The sequence below is a fragment of the Melopsittacus undulatus genome, chromosome 1, assembly GCF_012275295.1.
Source record: "Melopsittacus undulatus isolate bMelUnd1 chromosome 1, bMelUnd1.mat.Z, whole genome shotgun sequence".
Taxonomy (NCBI): domain Eukaryota; kingdom Metazoa; phylum Chordata; class Aves; order Psittaciformes; family Psittaculidae; genus Melopsittacus; species Melopsittacus undulatus.
This window is the reverse complement of record NC_047527.1, coordinates 116,243,844-116,260,547: the sequence shown is the minus strand read 5'-3', so window position 1 is coordinate 116,260,547 and position 16,704 is coordinate 116,243,844. Positions and strand designations below refer to the sequence as shown.

The 16,704-nt window shown below is 37.6% G+C and overlaps 1 protein-coding gene across 2 annotated transcripts in view; it reads left to right on the top strand.

Annotated features, from left to right (window-relative positions):
* The window catches only part of SPAG6 (sperm associated antigen 6), a 34,862-nt gene extending 21,437 nt beyond the window's left edge, over positions 1-13,425 (top strand). The window contains exons 5-11 of one of the 2 annotated variants that reach the window (XM_005152969.3): positions 545-750; positions 1,640-1,813; positions 4,183-4,335; positions 6,688-6,879; positions 8,101-8,217; positions 10,996-11,141; positions 13,359-13,425. In XM_005152969.3, coding sequence (XP_005153026.1) covers positions 545-750; positions 1,640-1,813; positions 4,183-4,335; positions 6,688-6,879; positions 8,101-8,217; positions 10,996-11,141; positions 13,359-13,425 — 1,055 coding nt within the window. The remainder of the gene's footprint in view (positions 1-544; positions 751-1,639; positions 1,814-4,182; positions 4,336-6,687; positions 6,880-8,100; positions 8,218-10,995; positions 11,142-13,358) is intronic. The other variant, XM_013130004.3, reaches the window with a different exon arrangement.
* The last annotated feature ends 3,279 nt before the right edge of the window (positions 13,426-16,704 follow it).

Genomic DNA, 16,704 nt, shown 5'->3' with positions numbered 1-16,704 from the left:
AGCCTAGTTTTGATCTGCAAGTTCCATTTTCTCAATCTTTTATGTAAGATAAATCTTTTATGTATGTTTTTTGTATTTCTGCTTTTGGCATTTGATCTATGCTAATATCTGCTTATCATTTAAAGAGGGTAAAATGCTCTCTAATTAGGTGGTTGGTAAAATTTTGGTACTTTGGCTTTCTGTGTTGTTGTTAGCCATGCATAAAATGCTTTCCTATTGATCAGTGTAGAATAGCCAGGGTTTAAACAGCTGACATCTGCTTACTTTAAAAAAAGAAAAAGAAAACAGAATAACAAACCATTTCAGCCTAATCTACCTCAAATGTGTGCATGTAAATGGGGGTCCATCTATTGACCTGCATTCTTTTCAGTTGTGGATTGGTCCACACGGTTTATGAAACCAGGAGGGCTGATTTGAAATGCAGATGTCGAGACAGTGAACTACACCCTCCCCTTTTTCCTTTGCTGTATCTGTCAGGGTGAAAAATGGCTTGCACAAGGGTCAGTCACCCATACTCACTTAATTACTTTCCTTGGACCTACAGAACTGTCACAAGCTGTGGTGGATGCAGGCGCTATTCCTCTTTTAGTGCTCTGTATCCAGGAGCCAGAAATTGCTTTGAAAAGGATTGCTGCTTCAACTCTCAGTGATATTTCAAAGCATTCTCCAGAGTTAGCACAGACAGTAGTGGATGCAGGAGCTATCGCTCACTTAGCTCAGCTGATCCTGAACCCTGATGCTAAACTGAAGGTACATTTTTAAAAATTATATTTTAAAATCTCCATTATACCAGTCATTACTTGATATTGAATCAAAACCACTGACGTACTTTTTTATTTAGGAAGCTCTTGTTTTGGGCATTAACAAAGTGTAACTATGTAATTAGTGACAAAGAGTTCTGAATATAACCACAGATTTAGCTACTGGATTAAAAAACTGCCGCTCTGTGAGGCACAGCTAAACAAATCTTTAAAGTAAACAGTATGATATTTTGTTCTAGAATTATGTAGTATATGAAGAATGCAACAGATATTTTTAATAGATAAAATGCATGCAATTCTGTTACAAAAAGGTTTTGCATACTTAGGGTTATATTATAAACCAGTTAATATTAAATGTATTATTGTATTTTAGACTGTACTATCTATGTGAATAGCTGCTGTTGAAGGTTTAATCAGTAGAATTCAACAAAAAATTGTTTCTTAATAAAATCTTTTTGTCTTACTCAGAAAGAAGACAACATAAAAATGTCACTTCAAACAAATAGACAAAAATTTTTTAAGATTTGACAGAGCAAACTTATGCAAATAAAGATACCTTCTTAGATTTCAGTAAATTTTAAATTACAGTTGTAAATGGCATATATGTATATATTTCTTCTTTTTCTTTTTCTTTTTTTTTTCATACATAGCAAGCTTGAATGGGGTAAAACAAAGGAGAAACTTTTATTCAGGAACCAGTGAATGTTCTGTGCCATTATATTCGTGCATGAATTGACTCAGTGAATTGTAAAATAGCTGTAATTGTTTTCCCTATCCTGCTTTGTTTTCCTTGATGCAATAGATTTTTGTGTGCGGGAGGAGTGTGTGTTGTGGGATGTTTGTATAATATTGATTTTATAACAATTTTTATTTACTAGCGTCAGGTGCTGTCAGCTCTAAGCCAAATAGCAAAGCATTCAGTGGAACTTGCAGAGTTGGTGGTTGAAGCAGAAATTTTCCCAGTTGTGCTCACATGCCTGAAGGACTCAGATGAATATGTCAAGAAAAATGGTGCAACTTTAATTAGAGAGATAGTAAAGCACACGCCTGAGGTAAAACCTTGAAAATGCAAATACAAGGTCATATCATTAGATTTTACACTTTAAATAAAATACAGGATTATTCTGTCATTTGCTTTTCGGAAGGGAGGGCAAATAGCAGTTTGGCATGTTCACTGGAACAATATGGAAATGCTTGCTGATATTATGAGATGTGTATTGAATATGAATTGAGTTAGGAAACCGGGACTCATATAATGTATATCTAGCTACTTCATTCCATAAGATATCTTCACAGAGAGGGAGTTCTAGCCTGACAGTATTGTCAGCCCTGGATATTAAAAATATCATGAGAAAAGCCTTACAGAAGTCACGATATCAGCTAATAAATGACAAGATTACCCTAGAACAGTAATAGATGGTGTATGTCTTTTTAAAAAATCTTCTGGGATGCTGGGATCCCATTTTAATTATTTTTCCAATGACAATGAAGGTCGTATTATTATCTGTTATTTATTATTAAACTGATGGTAGTTTCTTTTATTAGCTTGAGTTTGTAATTTGGTTCTCAGCATTTGCAGTGTTTTTGCCAGTAATTGATAAAGGAAGGTGGGGATTTTTTACAAAGTCAATACAAAATAAAGAGGAAAACCAAATAGTTATAACTATGTTAATCTGTCAGACCATAGAGATAATTAAAAGGCTCTAAATATGACTCTGGGATAAAATACTTGCAATGTATTTGTGGAACACACTAATGCTGAGACTAGCTTAACAATTGGGAAGTGCTTAAGCATGAATATTGTGGTGTTTCTTCAGCCTGCTAGTTTTTAAGCTGCTGGTGATTAAAGGTTGCAGTCTTGTCACATTTCCTGCTCTCTCTCTGTACATATGAGCAATGCAACTTCACTTTCACAAAAACGTGAAGACACTGTCATTATTAAAGGAGGGCACTAGAGTTGGAAGCTGGAGGACAAATTTACAAGACTGCAAGTAAAGTCAGAAGAGCTGCTAGCACAGGATTCTCTGTGCAAGGGAGTTGGCCATTCTAGCCGCAATTCAAAAGAGCTGTAGAAAGTATCTTGGTTGCTCCTGGTGGGAAGTCACAGTCCACGTTTGACTTCAGAGTGACAGTGATGTCTGTCCATTTCTGATATTCAAGTAAAATGTGTTGCAGCAGACACAAATTGGCAAATCGTATTTCTAGAGGAGCTGGCTGTGTCAGTCGTGAGTGTCATGGCTTTTGGATCTCAGCTATCTTTATATGCACTAAAATTCATGTGAAGTGTCAGGATCTGGGGAGGCCTGCAGCAGGGCCTGAGGGTCACACCACCAGGGAGTATGTCTGTGCAGGAGCTCTATGCATCCCAGCACGCAAGGCTGCCCCCAGATGTAGGGCTTGGTCATCTCTGGTTGCAGTTCACAATCATGTGAACGGTTTTTCTTAAGTTGTAACTTTAAATTTTGTCTCATGAATAAAACAGTACCCTTTTAAAGGGTCTAAGGCAAAGTTGGATTTCATGTCTATAGAAATAAACTGGATTGGGAATCCACAAGCCTCAGTTTTGTTAATTTAAATATGACTTTAAAGAATGTATTTGTTTTGCTTTGGAATCTTTGGGGGAAATGGGATATACCTAACAAGATAGAAGGAAATAATCATAATATGAATTTTTAAACTCTTGTGCATTGTTTATATCATACATACTCTACTGCTGTACCTCTAGGGATATGAAAAGTGATAACTTTTGGAAAGAAACATGTTGCATAACTTGATTATCATTTATCAGCTAGGCTATTTAATTGACATTCTGGGGCAAACTCCATTGCCCATTGAGTGTGTTTCCTGGACACTTCCCTCAGAGTACCATAATGTGGCAGAATGGAGTAGTTCAAGTTGGTTTTGTGTGTGCATGACAGCTGTCTTTGGCTTCATGCCTCAGTGGGGAATCCAGAAAGGCTCTTATGACACAGACGTTATCTACAATGCAGGTGAAAGAAGTGAGCCTTTTCCCCTGTCCTGCACAGTATGATGTTGGCTTGGGAATAAGTAGATACTGGTATGAAGGAGTATCTGGCTCAGTAGGTGCATTTTCAAGGGATTCATATATTAAGCTGTCATTTGCATATTTCCTTGGTGTGTACTAATGGAATTGAGAATATGTCGTTCCATGCTATACAGCATCAAGAATTCAGAGTCTTGATTACCTTGCAGTAAAGTCAATCAAAAATAGAGTTGCAGAACAACCTCATTCCTGAGAATTTCATGCTGCACTTAGTGCCCAACAGTCTGTATGATAGATCACTCTTACTCCAGCTTTGTTTTGTAGATCAGGAGCAATACATTTAAAGACTTTTCTAATGTAGTTTGTTATGCCTGTTGATACTTCACAGTATCTAATCTCTTCCATTTATCTTTTCAGCTTTCACAGCTTATAGTAAATGCAGGTGGAGTTGCCGCTGTGATTGATTGTATTGGCAGCTGCAGAGGGACTGTCAGGCTGCCTGGCATCATGATGCTTGGTTATGTAGCAGCTCATTCGGAGAACCTGTCAATGGCAGTGATTGTCTCCAAGGTTAGCTATCACTTTGTTGTCTTCCCATAATTCTTCAGTGGTATTCTGAGAAAGAAATACAAATTAACATAGGCAGAGAATGTATTTTGTGACAGAATTATATACTCGCTGTTGATGAATGCACTTTCTCCTAATAGTGCTGCTTGCAATGTCTGAAATTGTATAGTAACCTGATCAAAGTGTGTCTTTATGAAGTTGAACCTTTTATAAAATGTCTTGGATTAGTTTATGAGCACCCGTTTGTATTACAGTACATGATTTTCTGTGTTGCAATTGCATGGGTACAGAAAATAAGCCAGTGAATTTCTACGGTCTGTTTCCTCTTTGTTTGTGGCTACATCAAAACACTTTTTGAAACAAGAATGGTTAATGACACGTTCCTCATTGCACTAGCATGATTCTGCTAGTACCACTAGAATAGTCTTGCAATAGAAATCTTAAGACTTGAAAAGACCTCAGTTTTTAATGTAGCATGGTTTGATTCGGTTGTGCAAGTGACATTTCAAATGAGATAAGCTATACATTTTCAGGTTTTAATAAAGGGGCAGTGATACAGAAGGGAGGGAATTTCCAATATTCTCAACTGGTGAAATTAGTGCGTGACATAATACTCGTATGTGAATAATGCTAACTAATGACAGGAGGAGGTAATTTTACTGAGCATTGTTGGCCCGTTTTTACACCATGTCAGTCATTTTAAAATATACTGTGTGAGTGGAAACAATGAAACAATAAAAGTGGAGAAACAGAAATGTCTTCTAGCAAGAATGCAAGTTAAAAATGGAAATTGCCACAACGTAACATCAGTAAAGATGCAGGGAAGGTAGGAGTGCTCAAACAATGCTCTTCTGCATTTGAAAACTGAAGAAATAGACTTTTTTCCTTGTCCTCTCTGGAGGCTTTTCTTCTCTGAACGTTTCTGTCTCTCCACTTTCAGGGGTGCCTAGAGCAAATATACTCCTGCTGTAGAGTGCGTAATGTTAAGTGGGATGAATTCATGATTAAGTTAATGAGGAAGCACCTAAATGATAGATTTTTGAAGAGTAATAATGTTTGCTGCCATAACTGAATAGGAGTGCAGTAAGAGGTTTTGCAGAGATTTGGGCACACTATCATGAAATTAAATACTTTAATGAATGAGCCACAAAAGAAACTGAAATAACCCCAAAGCCCAGTAAAAAAACATAAAAATTGCTTCAGAGGAAACTAAGCTTGTAGAGTGGTACATGGTGCTGAGGGCAGGACATGGTAAACTGGAACCATCTGAAAGAAATGCACTGTGGCAAACACACATGCAGTTGCACATCTACAATGTTATGATGTAAAGTGACAGCTCCATTCTGTGGTACTGTATTCTGCAAAGGATGAATTTTGAAAAATTAATTTTGGGGTCATACTGGACAAACACTTCACTGTGGTCTTCTGCTGCAGTGCAGTGGCAAAAACCTGAAAGGATGACAGTCAGTCCTGTGTGGTATTAAAGAACAGAAGATGGAGCATTAATGGAAAGAAAAGTTAATCTGTCTGTAATACCAGTAAATATAGTTCTGATGACTGTATTTTAAAAGGCTCCTGAAAAAAAAACTCTGAAAAGTGTGTAGAAAAGACTAAAAAATGAACCATGGGGTGGAGAAAAAGATTTTCTAGTTAGAGGTTTAGTAGCCTCCCCTTACCTAAAGTAGCACTAAATGATTCCTACTGAAGTATTCTGGCATAAAATACCAGTAGCTCCAAAATCCTTTGGAGAAAGGATAAAGACTGTGACCCTAAACCAGAAGGACTTCAGTAACAGCTGGATGTAAGTGAGAGATTCTCCATCTCTTATTGTCTTCAAAGCAATAATTGAAACCTTTCTGGAAGTGATTGGTTGAGTTAAACATGAACTACTGGACTCAAGAAGAGATTGATAAACTGAAATATAGTGGTGTGGATTAAAAATTAAAAAAGACTCAATGATTGAGCCCTTCTGATCTTAAATTGCTTTCACAGATTCATAAACACTCAAATTATTTTAGTTTGTCTGACAACACTGAATCCTTTACCTTTAGTACAGACTGAATTGTGTCATATGTTCCTTTTATCCCTTAAATTTGTGTGTTAGCTCAAACTGCCTTCTGACTTAGAGCATTGAATCTGTTTCTCTTTCTTTAACTAGATTTATTAAGATTTATTAAAAATTCTTGCTAGACACAATGTTGTAAAATACATGACACCACTAGCATGCATTCTCTTATAGTTTATTTTAGAAGAAGAATGTAAGTAGAAAAACATTTTCTAACAGTCTGTATCAGTTTAAAGTTGTCCCTCCCTGGTGTAGATTTGTAAAGGTTGTGCTTTTGATTGATGCTGCAGGGAATACCACCACTGTGTGCCTGCTTGATAGAGGAACAAGAAGATCATATTAAGGCAGCAGCTGCCTGGGCCTTGGGACAGATTGGAAGACATACTCCTGAGCATGCATGTGCTGTTGCAGTAGCAAATGTGCTACCCATACTGCTTTCTCTGTATATGGATACACGCAGTTCAGAAGATCTTCAAATAAAAGCAAGTATATTTGTAGCATTTGCAGTGAGATATTTACTGTAATCAACAGGTAGACGTGCTTAAAAACTACTAAATCGTATGTGCTTTTGTTGATGTTCATTGAGTCATGGATTTGCTGGATGTAAGTGTCCGAATGCTGTATGTTATTTATTAGGACTGGTTGGTCCTAATGGCTCCATGCATATAGTGCATACCAAATCATGCGGTACAGCCACAGCAATCTAGTCCCTCATTTTCTTCCCAGTTTAGATCAGGGCTGCATCCACCCATAAATGATATAATTTCTTGTGACTAGTTTCTAAGTATCTACTTTTTTTAGAAGTATAAGCTCTTGTACAATATATTGTAGTCCTTGTAGTAGACTTGCTTATGTTTTGATTATTATAATAAAACTGTAGCAAATACTCAAAGTTCTGCTCTTGAAAGCATGCAGGTGTTGATGCTTAGGGCCTTCCTTTGGTGGGAGCTAGTAGAGTTGCAGTTCGGTAAAGTGTGTTTTTGAGCAACAGCAAGTGAACTAACTGAAGAGTATGTGACAGGATTAAAGAACATAATATGACAGGATATGGTCTCCCATGTGGTATTATTCTGTACATTCCATTAAAGTATAACTTTCCAGATCTGTTACATAACTTTTGTGTAGTCATTTTCAGTGGTCACCAGAACACCATGGCCAAATGAGATGTATGATCTAAACCTACTCAAAAAGGTCATTATGCTTGTAAGCAGTCAACATTGAGTCTGTTTTCAGAAACTAAGCACTAATGTACAACTGTTTCACTCTCTTTTTCTCTCCCACCTGGACAGCAGTCCACATTGCTATCCCAGACTGGCAGACTCTCCTAGTAAGCCACTTCTAAAATACAATCTTTTAAAATGTGTTTTGGTTTGCCTTCCTTATTATATTACCACACTTCAATTTATTTAAAGGGTCTACTCCTGCTTCCATTGTAGTCAAAGAAAAATTGCCATTACTTTGACCGTAGATAACATAATAAGAATATGATGTACTCTAGGTTTTGAGGTTTAATAAATCTAAGTGAAAAATTGATTCTTCAGTAAGTGACCTGGTAGGTATCATAGTTTCTATTCAGAAAATGCTCTTTGAGAATTCTGATCAATTTGCTTTTTTTTTTGATCAGACTTCAGTAATACATAACAGGAATTATTGTTGTTTACATTCATATCTTACTAGAGGAAATTTATTTTGCATTTCAATAGACTAAAAGAGCCTTAAAGAACATCCTTCAGAAATGCACATATCTTCCAGCACTTGAACAACTGCTGCATGATGCTCCTCCCAATATTATAAAACATATTGTTGGACAGTTTAGTAAGGTAAGAAATGCTTGATGAGTAATGTGTTAATTGTTTTCTATTTGGCAAGGAAGCTATTTTTCCAAAGATGAAGTCTCTCTAAAGGTCTTAGTTGTTTTCTCAGGATCCTCAAGCATACCCTGCAGCAGCAGTTTGGAGCATCCCATTCTTTTGTCTGACAAAGCTGGATACTGTTTCATCTGGAACCTGCCATAATGCATCCTAAGACTGGGAAAACAGTTGCTTACAAGCAAAGTGTTTTGTTTTTCTTCCTTGCCTCTTGAGATTAAGTGGAATATTAAGTCACATGCAAATATTTTCACTGAGCCAATGTATCACATAAATCCCAGTCACATCTGTTTTCGATAAAGTACAAGCTGTCTGTGCAGGAATGACTTAAGTTAGGTATTTTACACTAATCTACAGTATAAAGGCTTTACCACTGTTATCCTTGTTAATTTTCAGTTTCAATTAAGGAAGTATAAAAATTCCAAATCTTTCTTATTCCCCTCAAAATTTGGAACTGTTTGATGTTAATAACATATTGCTCAAACAATATTTGAGCACAGCATGTAAAAACTAACACAATTTGATAAATATATTTCAAATTATTTAAATAACTGCTAACTAGTTAGGAGATTCCCTGTGTCTGCAGTGGTCACCAGCTGTTGAGAATCCTGCTCATCTATAGTCTATCTTTTGTACAACACTCTGCAGTGTAATCTGTTAGTAGGAGATACCAGGCTCTCTTGGTGAAATGTTCTTTCTGGAAATGGCCAAGTAAAACACTCTTGGTACTTAGTTCTGATTGTCACAGATCTGGAAGCATTACTGTTTGGAGTGCAGATTCCTGATTACATCGCCACATTTAAGTTTGTCCTTGTCATCTTGCTAAGTCTGTACAAAGACTGGAGATTTGCACAGAATTCAGTGCCTTTTGCTTCTGTGTGCTGACTGGAGCTATTAATGAGCTGAGTGCATAGTAATTAGTTACCCAGTGTATAGATTTGAATGTTGTTTGCTGTTGAAGTGGTTTTATACCCTTCATATTAGCTGATGCTTTGTTTTGTTTTGTTTTTCTTCTTCTCCTATGCTGTATTAAACAAACTGTACTTGTCTGGCATTTATTTTTCTGAAGTATACATTTAAAATTAATTTCTCTGAAGTAAAATAATTTTTCTCTTGTCTACCATAGTTTGGAAATTTCCTGTTCTTAGAACTCTGATGTATTACTTAGTTCGGCTTATTTATATTATATCACAGTAAAAGCCTTATTTCTGAGTTATGCTTCAGAGTGGGATGCTCTCTGTTCTTGGTGCTGGACTGTGTCATTTAAGCATTATCATTTTCAGGGTCTGTGCAATTCTGTGCTCTCTCAGCTTAGACAGAGGGGAGGGACTGTCTCAGAGGTGCTGTCTGCTTTAGGGCCTCTTCCAAAAGACTTTTCTGCCATCTTATCCAGCCTGGGAGTCACAGTGTGGAGGAGGAAGGCAGGGAAAGGGCCATATCCTGTTTTCTTGCTACTTCCTCCTTGGTTGTGGGAGATAGGTGGAAACAGCTGTATTCAGTTCCTACAAGGAAATGATCACAGTTGTTCCTGACACTTATACAGAGCATATAATAAGAAGACTCTGTGTTCCCTTGATTTTTCTTCACCTGTCTGTTGATTTCTTTACCTGTTGATTTCTTTGCTTGTCTGTCTCCTTACAGGGGTAAGAGAAATGAAGACTGCTTGTCTATATGTATGGCAGAAAACTCATTTTTCTTTTCCTTCATATTTTTATGATCTTTTTCCTCCTTCAAGTATCTTGTTTTACACTGCGATACCATCAAATTTATGGCTTGATTTGTCTGACCAGTGTGAAGGCTTACAAATGCTTTTGTCCCCATAGCATGTAACTCTCAGAGTTGGTTTTAAACCCATTCAGTTTAGCTGTAGATGCAGCTGACGTCTTGCATTATCTCTCTGGCGTTTTTTTTCCCTTTTTTAAAAGTATTTTTGCAGCCCTGTGGACTCCATGCTGTCATTCTCCCTTGCCTGGCCCAGCCCCCACCTCCTTCCCTCCCTCCTCTCCCGTCCTCTGGACAGAGCTGCATATTGGCATCACTCGGAGTGCAGAATGTATTGTCTGATCATTTCTGCTTCTCATCCCCTTTGGCTGCAGAAACTTCACATTTCTGCTTTGTGTGTGTGTGTATTTGTAAAAGGCTTCCATGGCTACACAGTGTGTTGTAGGATTTTAATATCTAGGAATTTAATAGTAGCATGTAATGCTTCAAGGCTGCATTGTTCACTTTCAACAATTCTCAGTATTGTTTTCATGCACTAATCTATACTAGATCATTATAATGGTATAAAATTCTGCTATACAATTAAACTGTGGGAATTGACATAAAAGACCTGAATAACTTGGTTTAAGTGGAACAGATGCTGTTGTTATTCCATGTTAGTGTTCTGGTTTTATTATCTACTTAATCTCCACAATCTTATGGTCTCTGTAGGAATACTTTGAGAAATATAATTTACATGAAGATAAATATTCAATTCATTATTTTTATATATGTTATGTATTACAGTACATGTTATATTGTGTTATAACTATAAAGGGGTGGTTTATGATTTTTTTTCCTGTGCAACTGGGTATTAAAATACAGTAGTCATTACACATGTTGTACTTCTGATGTTCCATTTTATGTGTCCTCTGAATTAAAAACAGATAAGCAATATTTGACCCTAGTAGCACAGAGATTCTTTTAAAAGAAAATATTCTCTTTTTTAATGCACTTTTCTGTGTGTAGGTGTTACCACATGACAGTAAAGCACGTCGTCTCTTTGTAACAACTGGTGGACTTAAAAAGGTTCAAGAAATAAAAGCAGAACCTGGGTCACTTCTTCAGGAATATATCAACACTATTAAGAATTGCTATCCAGAGGAAATAGTAAGGTAGGGAAAATGAAATTTAAAAAATTCATACTTATAACACTGGTAGATGTTTTTCACAGGAACAACACAAAGCAAGGATTTAATAGATTAATTAAACTTTTATATTCATTTTGTTTCTATACAAACCAGGATAACATTTGGTTAACTGCCCTAGTGTGCCAGACACACACTTTTGAACACTGTCTGTTTCCTGATTATATTTGGAATCACATTTTTCTGTCTGTAAAAAACAACAACCCCCCCCCCCAACAACAAAAAAAGCCCAAATAATTAGGCTCTTGCAGGAAACTGAGAAGAAAAATCAGTCCTGCCCTATGCAGACAGACTCTGAGGCTTCAACACAACTGCTCTCATATTGACAAATGTCTGTGAGAAGTTCGGTTTGTCTTGGTAACTTATTTATGGATTACTCAGGCTCTAAGACACCAGTATTGGCGAACCTTTGGTTGCATCCTTGACTTCCCTAAGAGCCTGTCTGAACTAGTGTATTCAGAGGCTCCTTTGAAACTTCCTCTGATGTACAGAGGGTCCAGAGGCTCTCCTGCACAGTTGCTTTGCCCACAGCTGCCCTTCCTCCCCCAGCCTCATCATGAGGCTTAAGTGTTATATAAAAGGACCATACACCAGCTGTCTGCACCAAGTTGAACTTTGCCCTTAATGAATACAGAAACACTATTAAATAGCTTACAGTCAAAATGTCACCATCCTAAATTGTAATAATGAGAGAAATGCCCTCCTAGATTCTAGATATCCATTTACCAGTCCTTCACTCCATCAACACATCAAAAGGATGTTGTACTTGTGCACTGCCTCTACAGGCTCTGAAAATCTGCATCATCAATTTTAATTACCCCAACAGAGTTCTTCAGCTAATAGTAGCTACAAACCAAGTCACGCAAAATGAAGCCGTGTTTGGCTCCACAAGGAAAAGCCAGTGGTTGTCAAATGACTAAAAATCATAAGGAAACTTCGTTCTGCAGCTAATACTTAAGAGGGGAAAAAGGGGCATTTGCTTATGCTTTTCTGGATATAATTAATGTTTCTTTGTTACAGCTATTTTTTCCCCCTCTGTAAATGAAACAAGGTTACTTATGTAGGCTGGGATGTAATAAAGAAAAGGGCCCCTTCGAGCATCTCCTGCTTGCCTCTTTGTGTTACTGCCTGATGTTGGTTGTGCTGCCTGAGGCACAGCTGCTATAATAGACTCCAGCTCTGGGTTTGTCCTGGAGACCTGTTATTTTAGGCTGTTTGCAGACTGAATATAATAACGCATTGAAAAGTTAGCTTTACAATCGGCCAATTAATATGATTTTAGAAAAGAGTTACACTATGCAGAAATAATCCAAAAAATGAAAACCAGCAAGGTAAGTGGATCTTCCTTCAGTGTGGAAACATTGGGGATTTCTACTTTAATACAGTTTAGGCATGGATTACATGGGGGGCACAGAGCTAACAATTTACATGCCTACAAAACCAGAAATGTACTGAGATGTATGTTTTTTAGAATAACACAGCAATAAATTTCAGATACTCTTAACTTGGAAAACAAGAACTAAATGCAGCTTTGGTGATGCTTGCATATTGGAAACATGTAGTTGGTCCATTGTGGAAAACTAACTGAATGACAGCAGGACAATAATGGCACCATAGAGTCCCTACTCTAATGAAAACCTATACGATAATCTCCGTCCTTGAGTTGGCATTAGGGAGAGAAGGTCATTGTGATAAATTTTTTTTTGTTCCAGAATCAATGTCTCTTGCATTGATGGAGACTTCACATTAGCTTTCGGGTGTGTGCTTATGCTCGATGAACAGCAGTAGACTATTGTTGTCTGGCAGCCTATGGTTCTGTGTAAACTCATGCTTTTTTATTAAAGGCCATAATTTCAAAAGAAGTTAACATCTACATTTCTCAGTAAAGACAATGCTTATGGCTGCAGAACCTACCTAAAAGCTAGCCAACTACCAGGACCAACCACCTATGTGCCCTAAAAGAGGTTAAACATATTTTTGAAAACCTGACTTCCAAGCACAAATGATATCATAAGTTGAAAAGCAGGCTCTTAAAACATTGGAGGGGAATAACTGTAGAATTCCTTGACTAGTGTTTAATGTTTAGGATTTTTTCCTGATCAATAGAAATATGAATAGTGTTTTGTTACTTAGCATAGAACATGCCTTGTAGTCTAATGCACAAACAAAATGTTTCTCTTTCAGGTATTACTCCCCTGGATATTCTGAGATACTTCTGGAAAGGGTGGAAAATTACCATCCAGTTTTATAAACTTCAATTTTTTTATGAGAGCTGTATTTCACATCTATGCCTTTATGACTAATACAAATACAGCTGTTGAAACTGCTCAAACTCTTGTTTGATTCTGTAATATCCTGCTCCTGTTTGAACTACTGAAAGAGCTCAGCAACTCCAGCAAGCTACATTTTGTTCTTTAGAAACATGTTTGTTGCTAAGTTTTTGTTCCTTTTTGTTTTCCTCTAACATTGCTACCAGATATCGCAGCATATATGAATGGAATTTCATGCAGGGATGATGATTTATCACAGAAGCTTTTTTAGAATCAGTCATTTCCTTTTCCTTCCACAAGAAAGGTTTGTTATTATTCAAATTTTAGCTTTCTCAGTACTGTAACCATTTTCCCCTTTTGCCTTTGCATATTGTTTGAAACTTCCCAAGCTTCATGAGGGGGGAAATAGGTGGCCCCTGTGCTTTCTCTACTTATGAAGTCTGTTCTGCTACCTTTCAGAAAGTGATGTGATTTTGCATCTCCAAACATGTTAGTAGCTGCTAAATGAAGAAATAATTAGAGATGAGGATGATGATGATAAAAAGGCTAAATTCTGCATATTATAGTGTGGGGGTCCTGGCATGGTGGATAATAGATGTTCTGCAAAAGTCCTCCCAGTTAAGGCAGGATTCATTATGGAGGGAAGGAGCAATACACTGGTGTATGCATCACTGTTCCTCTTGTAAGGGACAGAGTGAACTTAGAATATGACAGGCACAAAGAGAAGGACCTTGGGAGGTTCAGCTTCATTTGGGTTAGCAGCAAATTTCTGCAGCTCAGATGATAGGAGAATTGCTTGGCTTCAGGAGCACTGTTAGAAAAGTTCTGAGCACATTCAGAGGAAACCTGAGGGTACTTGAGTCCCGCTGATCTGTGTAGTGGGACGAAGGCTGCTCAGTACTTAAAGAGCTGAAATTGCTGCAAAAATTTTGTTAAGAAACACTTTGAATTCAGTCTTGAAGTTGCAGATCACACTGATGTGGAGGTTATTGAGTGTATGAGCTCTTGCCTGTCTGTAGAACATCCTGGAACTGTGTTTTTGCTTTTTTATGTAGAGTGAAAAGACTTTTAAATTCAGCTTCCTCCTCCGATGTACTGCAGCAGCAAGGAGCAGCATACAATTTTTTAGTATTCCCTAATATGTAATTGTCATTTACCGTTTTTTGGTTTTCTAACCTTTTTTCTTTTTTTCCTACGCAGTTTTTTGTTTGTTGTATTTCTTTTTTTTTTCTTTTCTTTCCCAAAGAGCAATAAACAGTGTTCTGGAACGGGATGTTGGAATACTGGCAGCCACAAGGAAAGCCAGTATTTGAAAACCCCTGCAGGAGAGAAACTTGTCTCCTTTCTTAAACATATTAACTGAATGAGTTTATAAAACAGGGATAGTCTCTTCTATTACTCGTAAAACAGGAGCAAAGACTTACTGCAGTTGGAAATGATTTAGAGTGGCTTTTCTCTGCCAAATTCCAAATGCCTATTTTCTTTTATTCTTGTCAGCATATTTTTCAGCAGTTCACAAAACCACTGATGGACTATCTTGTGTTAAGGTTTAATTCTACAGAGCATTGAGCTCTCACTGTGAGGCACTCGGTGCTCTCAGACTGCTCCTCAGAAGGAGCAGGGTATGTACAGTACCTTGCTGTATGGGGCCTAACTGAGATGGAAGTTGTTGGTGTCATGAATGCGGGTATAGAAACCACACCAGCTGGGTTGTTTCCTTAGCCCACATCAGAGTAAAAAGTCTTGGAACTAACTTCTACCAAATGCCTTTTCATTTTTGGTGTTTATATTCTGACATTATTAATGTTAGGACACTAGTGGAAAAAACATTAAGTCGATTAAAAAGATTGTTGTAATACTCAGTAATTTTCTTACATGCATTATGGTTATTTAAAAGTCAAAACTTGGATAATCTCTGAAAGAAAATGTAATGGAAGGGCTTCCAGACAGTCTTGAAGGATCTGAAGCCTTTATTTTCCCTAATGGAACAGAAATGGTGCATAGGGCTGAATGCAGTTGCAATGCAGATGGGAGGCAGGGTAGGCATGGAGCTGCATACCCATAGCTGCATCATGTGCTTGGGAGCACACCCACACCACACAATGCTGATGTATATGTTTTGTGCGGAGAGAGCAAAGAGGCTTCAGTCCCCTGACAAATGTGTTCCTGCTGTGTCACACTGTGCTACACTGTAAGGATTCCACAGGGTTAAATTTCAATGCCTAAACAATTTGTTCACAGTCTTTTCACAGTCTTTTTCTGATTCCTGACAAAGGGAATGATTGCACAAGGCAAACCTTCAAAGCGATCTGATTGTGCAGAGCACAGTCTAAATCAGACCTAGCATAAATATATCTTTATGCCAGCTAGGCAGTTCTGTCCTAGGCCATTGGCTGTTTGGCCTCTTGTTGCAGGACTCTCCTGGATGGTGTCACATCCTATTAGGTTGGGGCAGTCCCAAGTCCCCTCCCACATATTTTGAGACCCCCCCCCTCAGCTCTCCTTTACTGACAGGCTTCTTCCTTGCATTGTACGTACACATTTATGGCTGGAGGCTTCCCTGAAGGTACACATCTACACAAGGCAGATCTAGCACTTTACAGGGGAATTACTGCTAACTTGTATTTTAGACATACATTACTAGGGCAAGAGCTGCTTTTTTTTTTTCCCCTGTAATGTTTCACAAGGTCTAATATACAGCATTTCTATTCCATCCTCTCTTTTGGCTTAAGTCATAATCTAAAGCTATACTAATGTTTGTAATTGCTACTCTGTCAGGTTTCAAGTATGTATCATTTGTCTCAATTTCATAGAATAAAATGCAGATTTGCATTTTAATTCATTGTGTAAATGCTGTTTTCATGCTGGTTTGTAACTGTGTTGCTAGAGAAGATGAAGAACAGGCTCATTTTGCAGCTTGAGCCTGACACCATCTTTGGATGTTTATCTCAGCTTACCACCACTCAATAGTGCCTACCTCTGAGCTTCTGATGTACAAGCATTTTGAGTAAGAGTCCCTCTCTGTCATGGTTTAAGCCCAGCCAGTAACAAATACAACTTGCATTGGCTGCTACTGCTGAACCCAGGACATTCTCACAGAGGTGGCTTATTAAGACACACAAAGAAAATTAAGCCAGTGCTTTGGCTGAAATAAACGTAAGCAGAGACAGCCCTTAAATCATTTTGCCAGTTTCTTTGACCACAGCATTGGGATTTTTCAGCCCAAGTCTTTAAAGATCTTCTGGGGGGGCCTGAGCCAT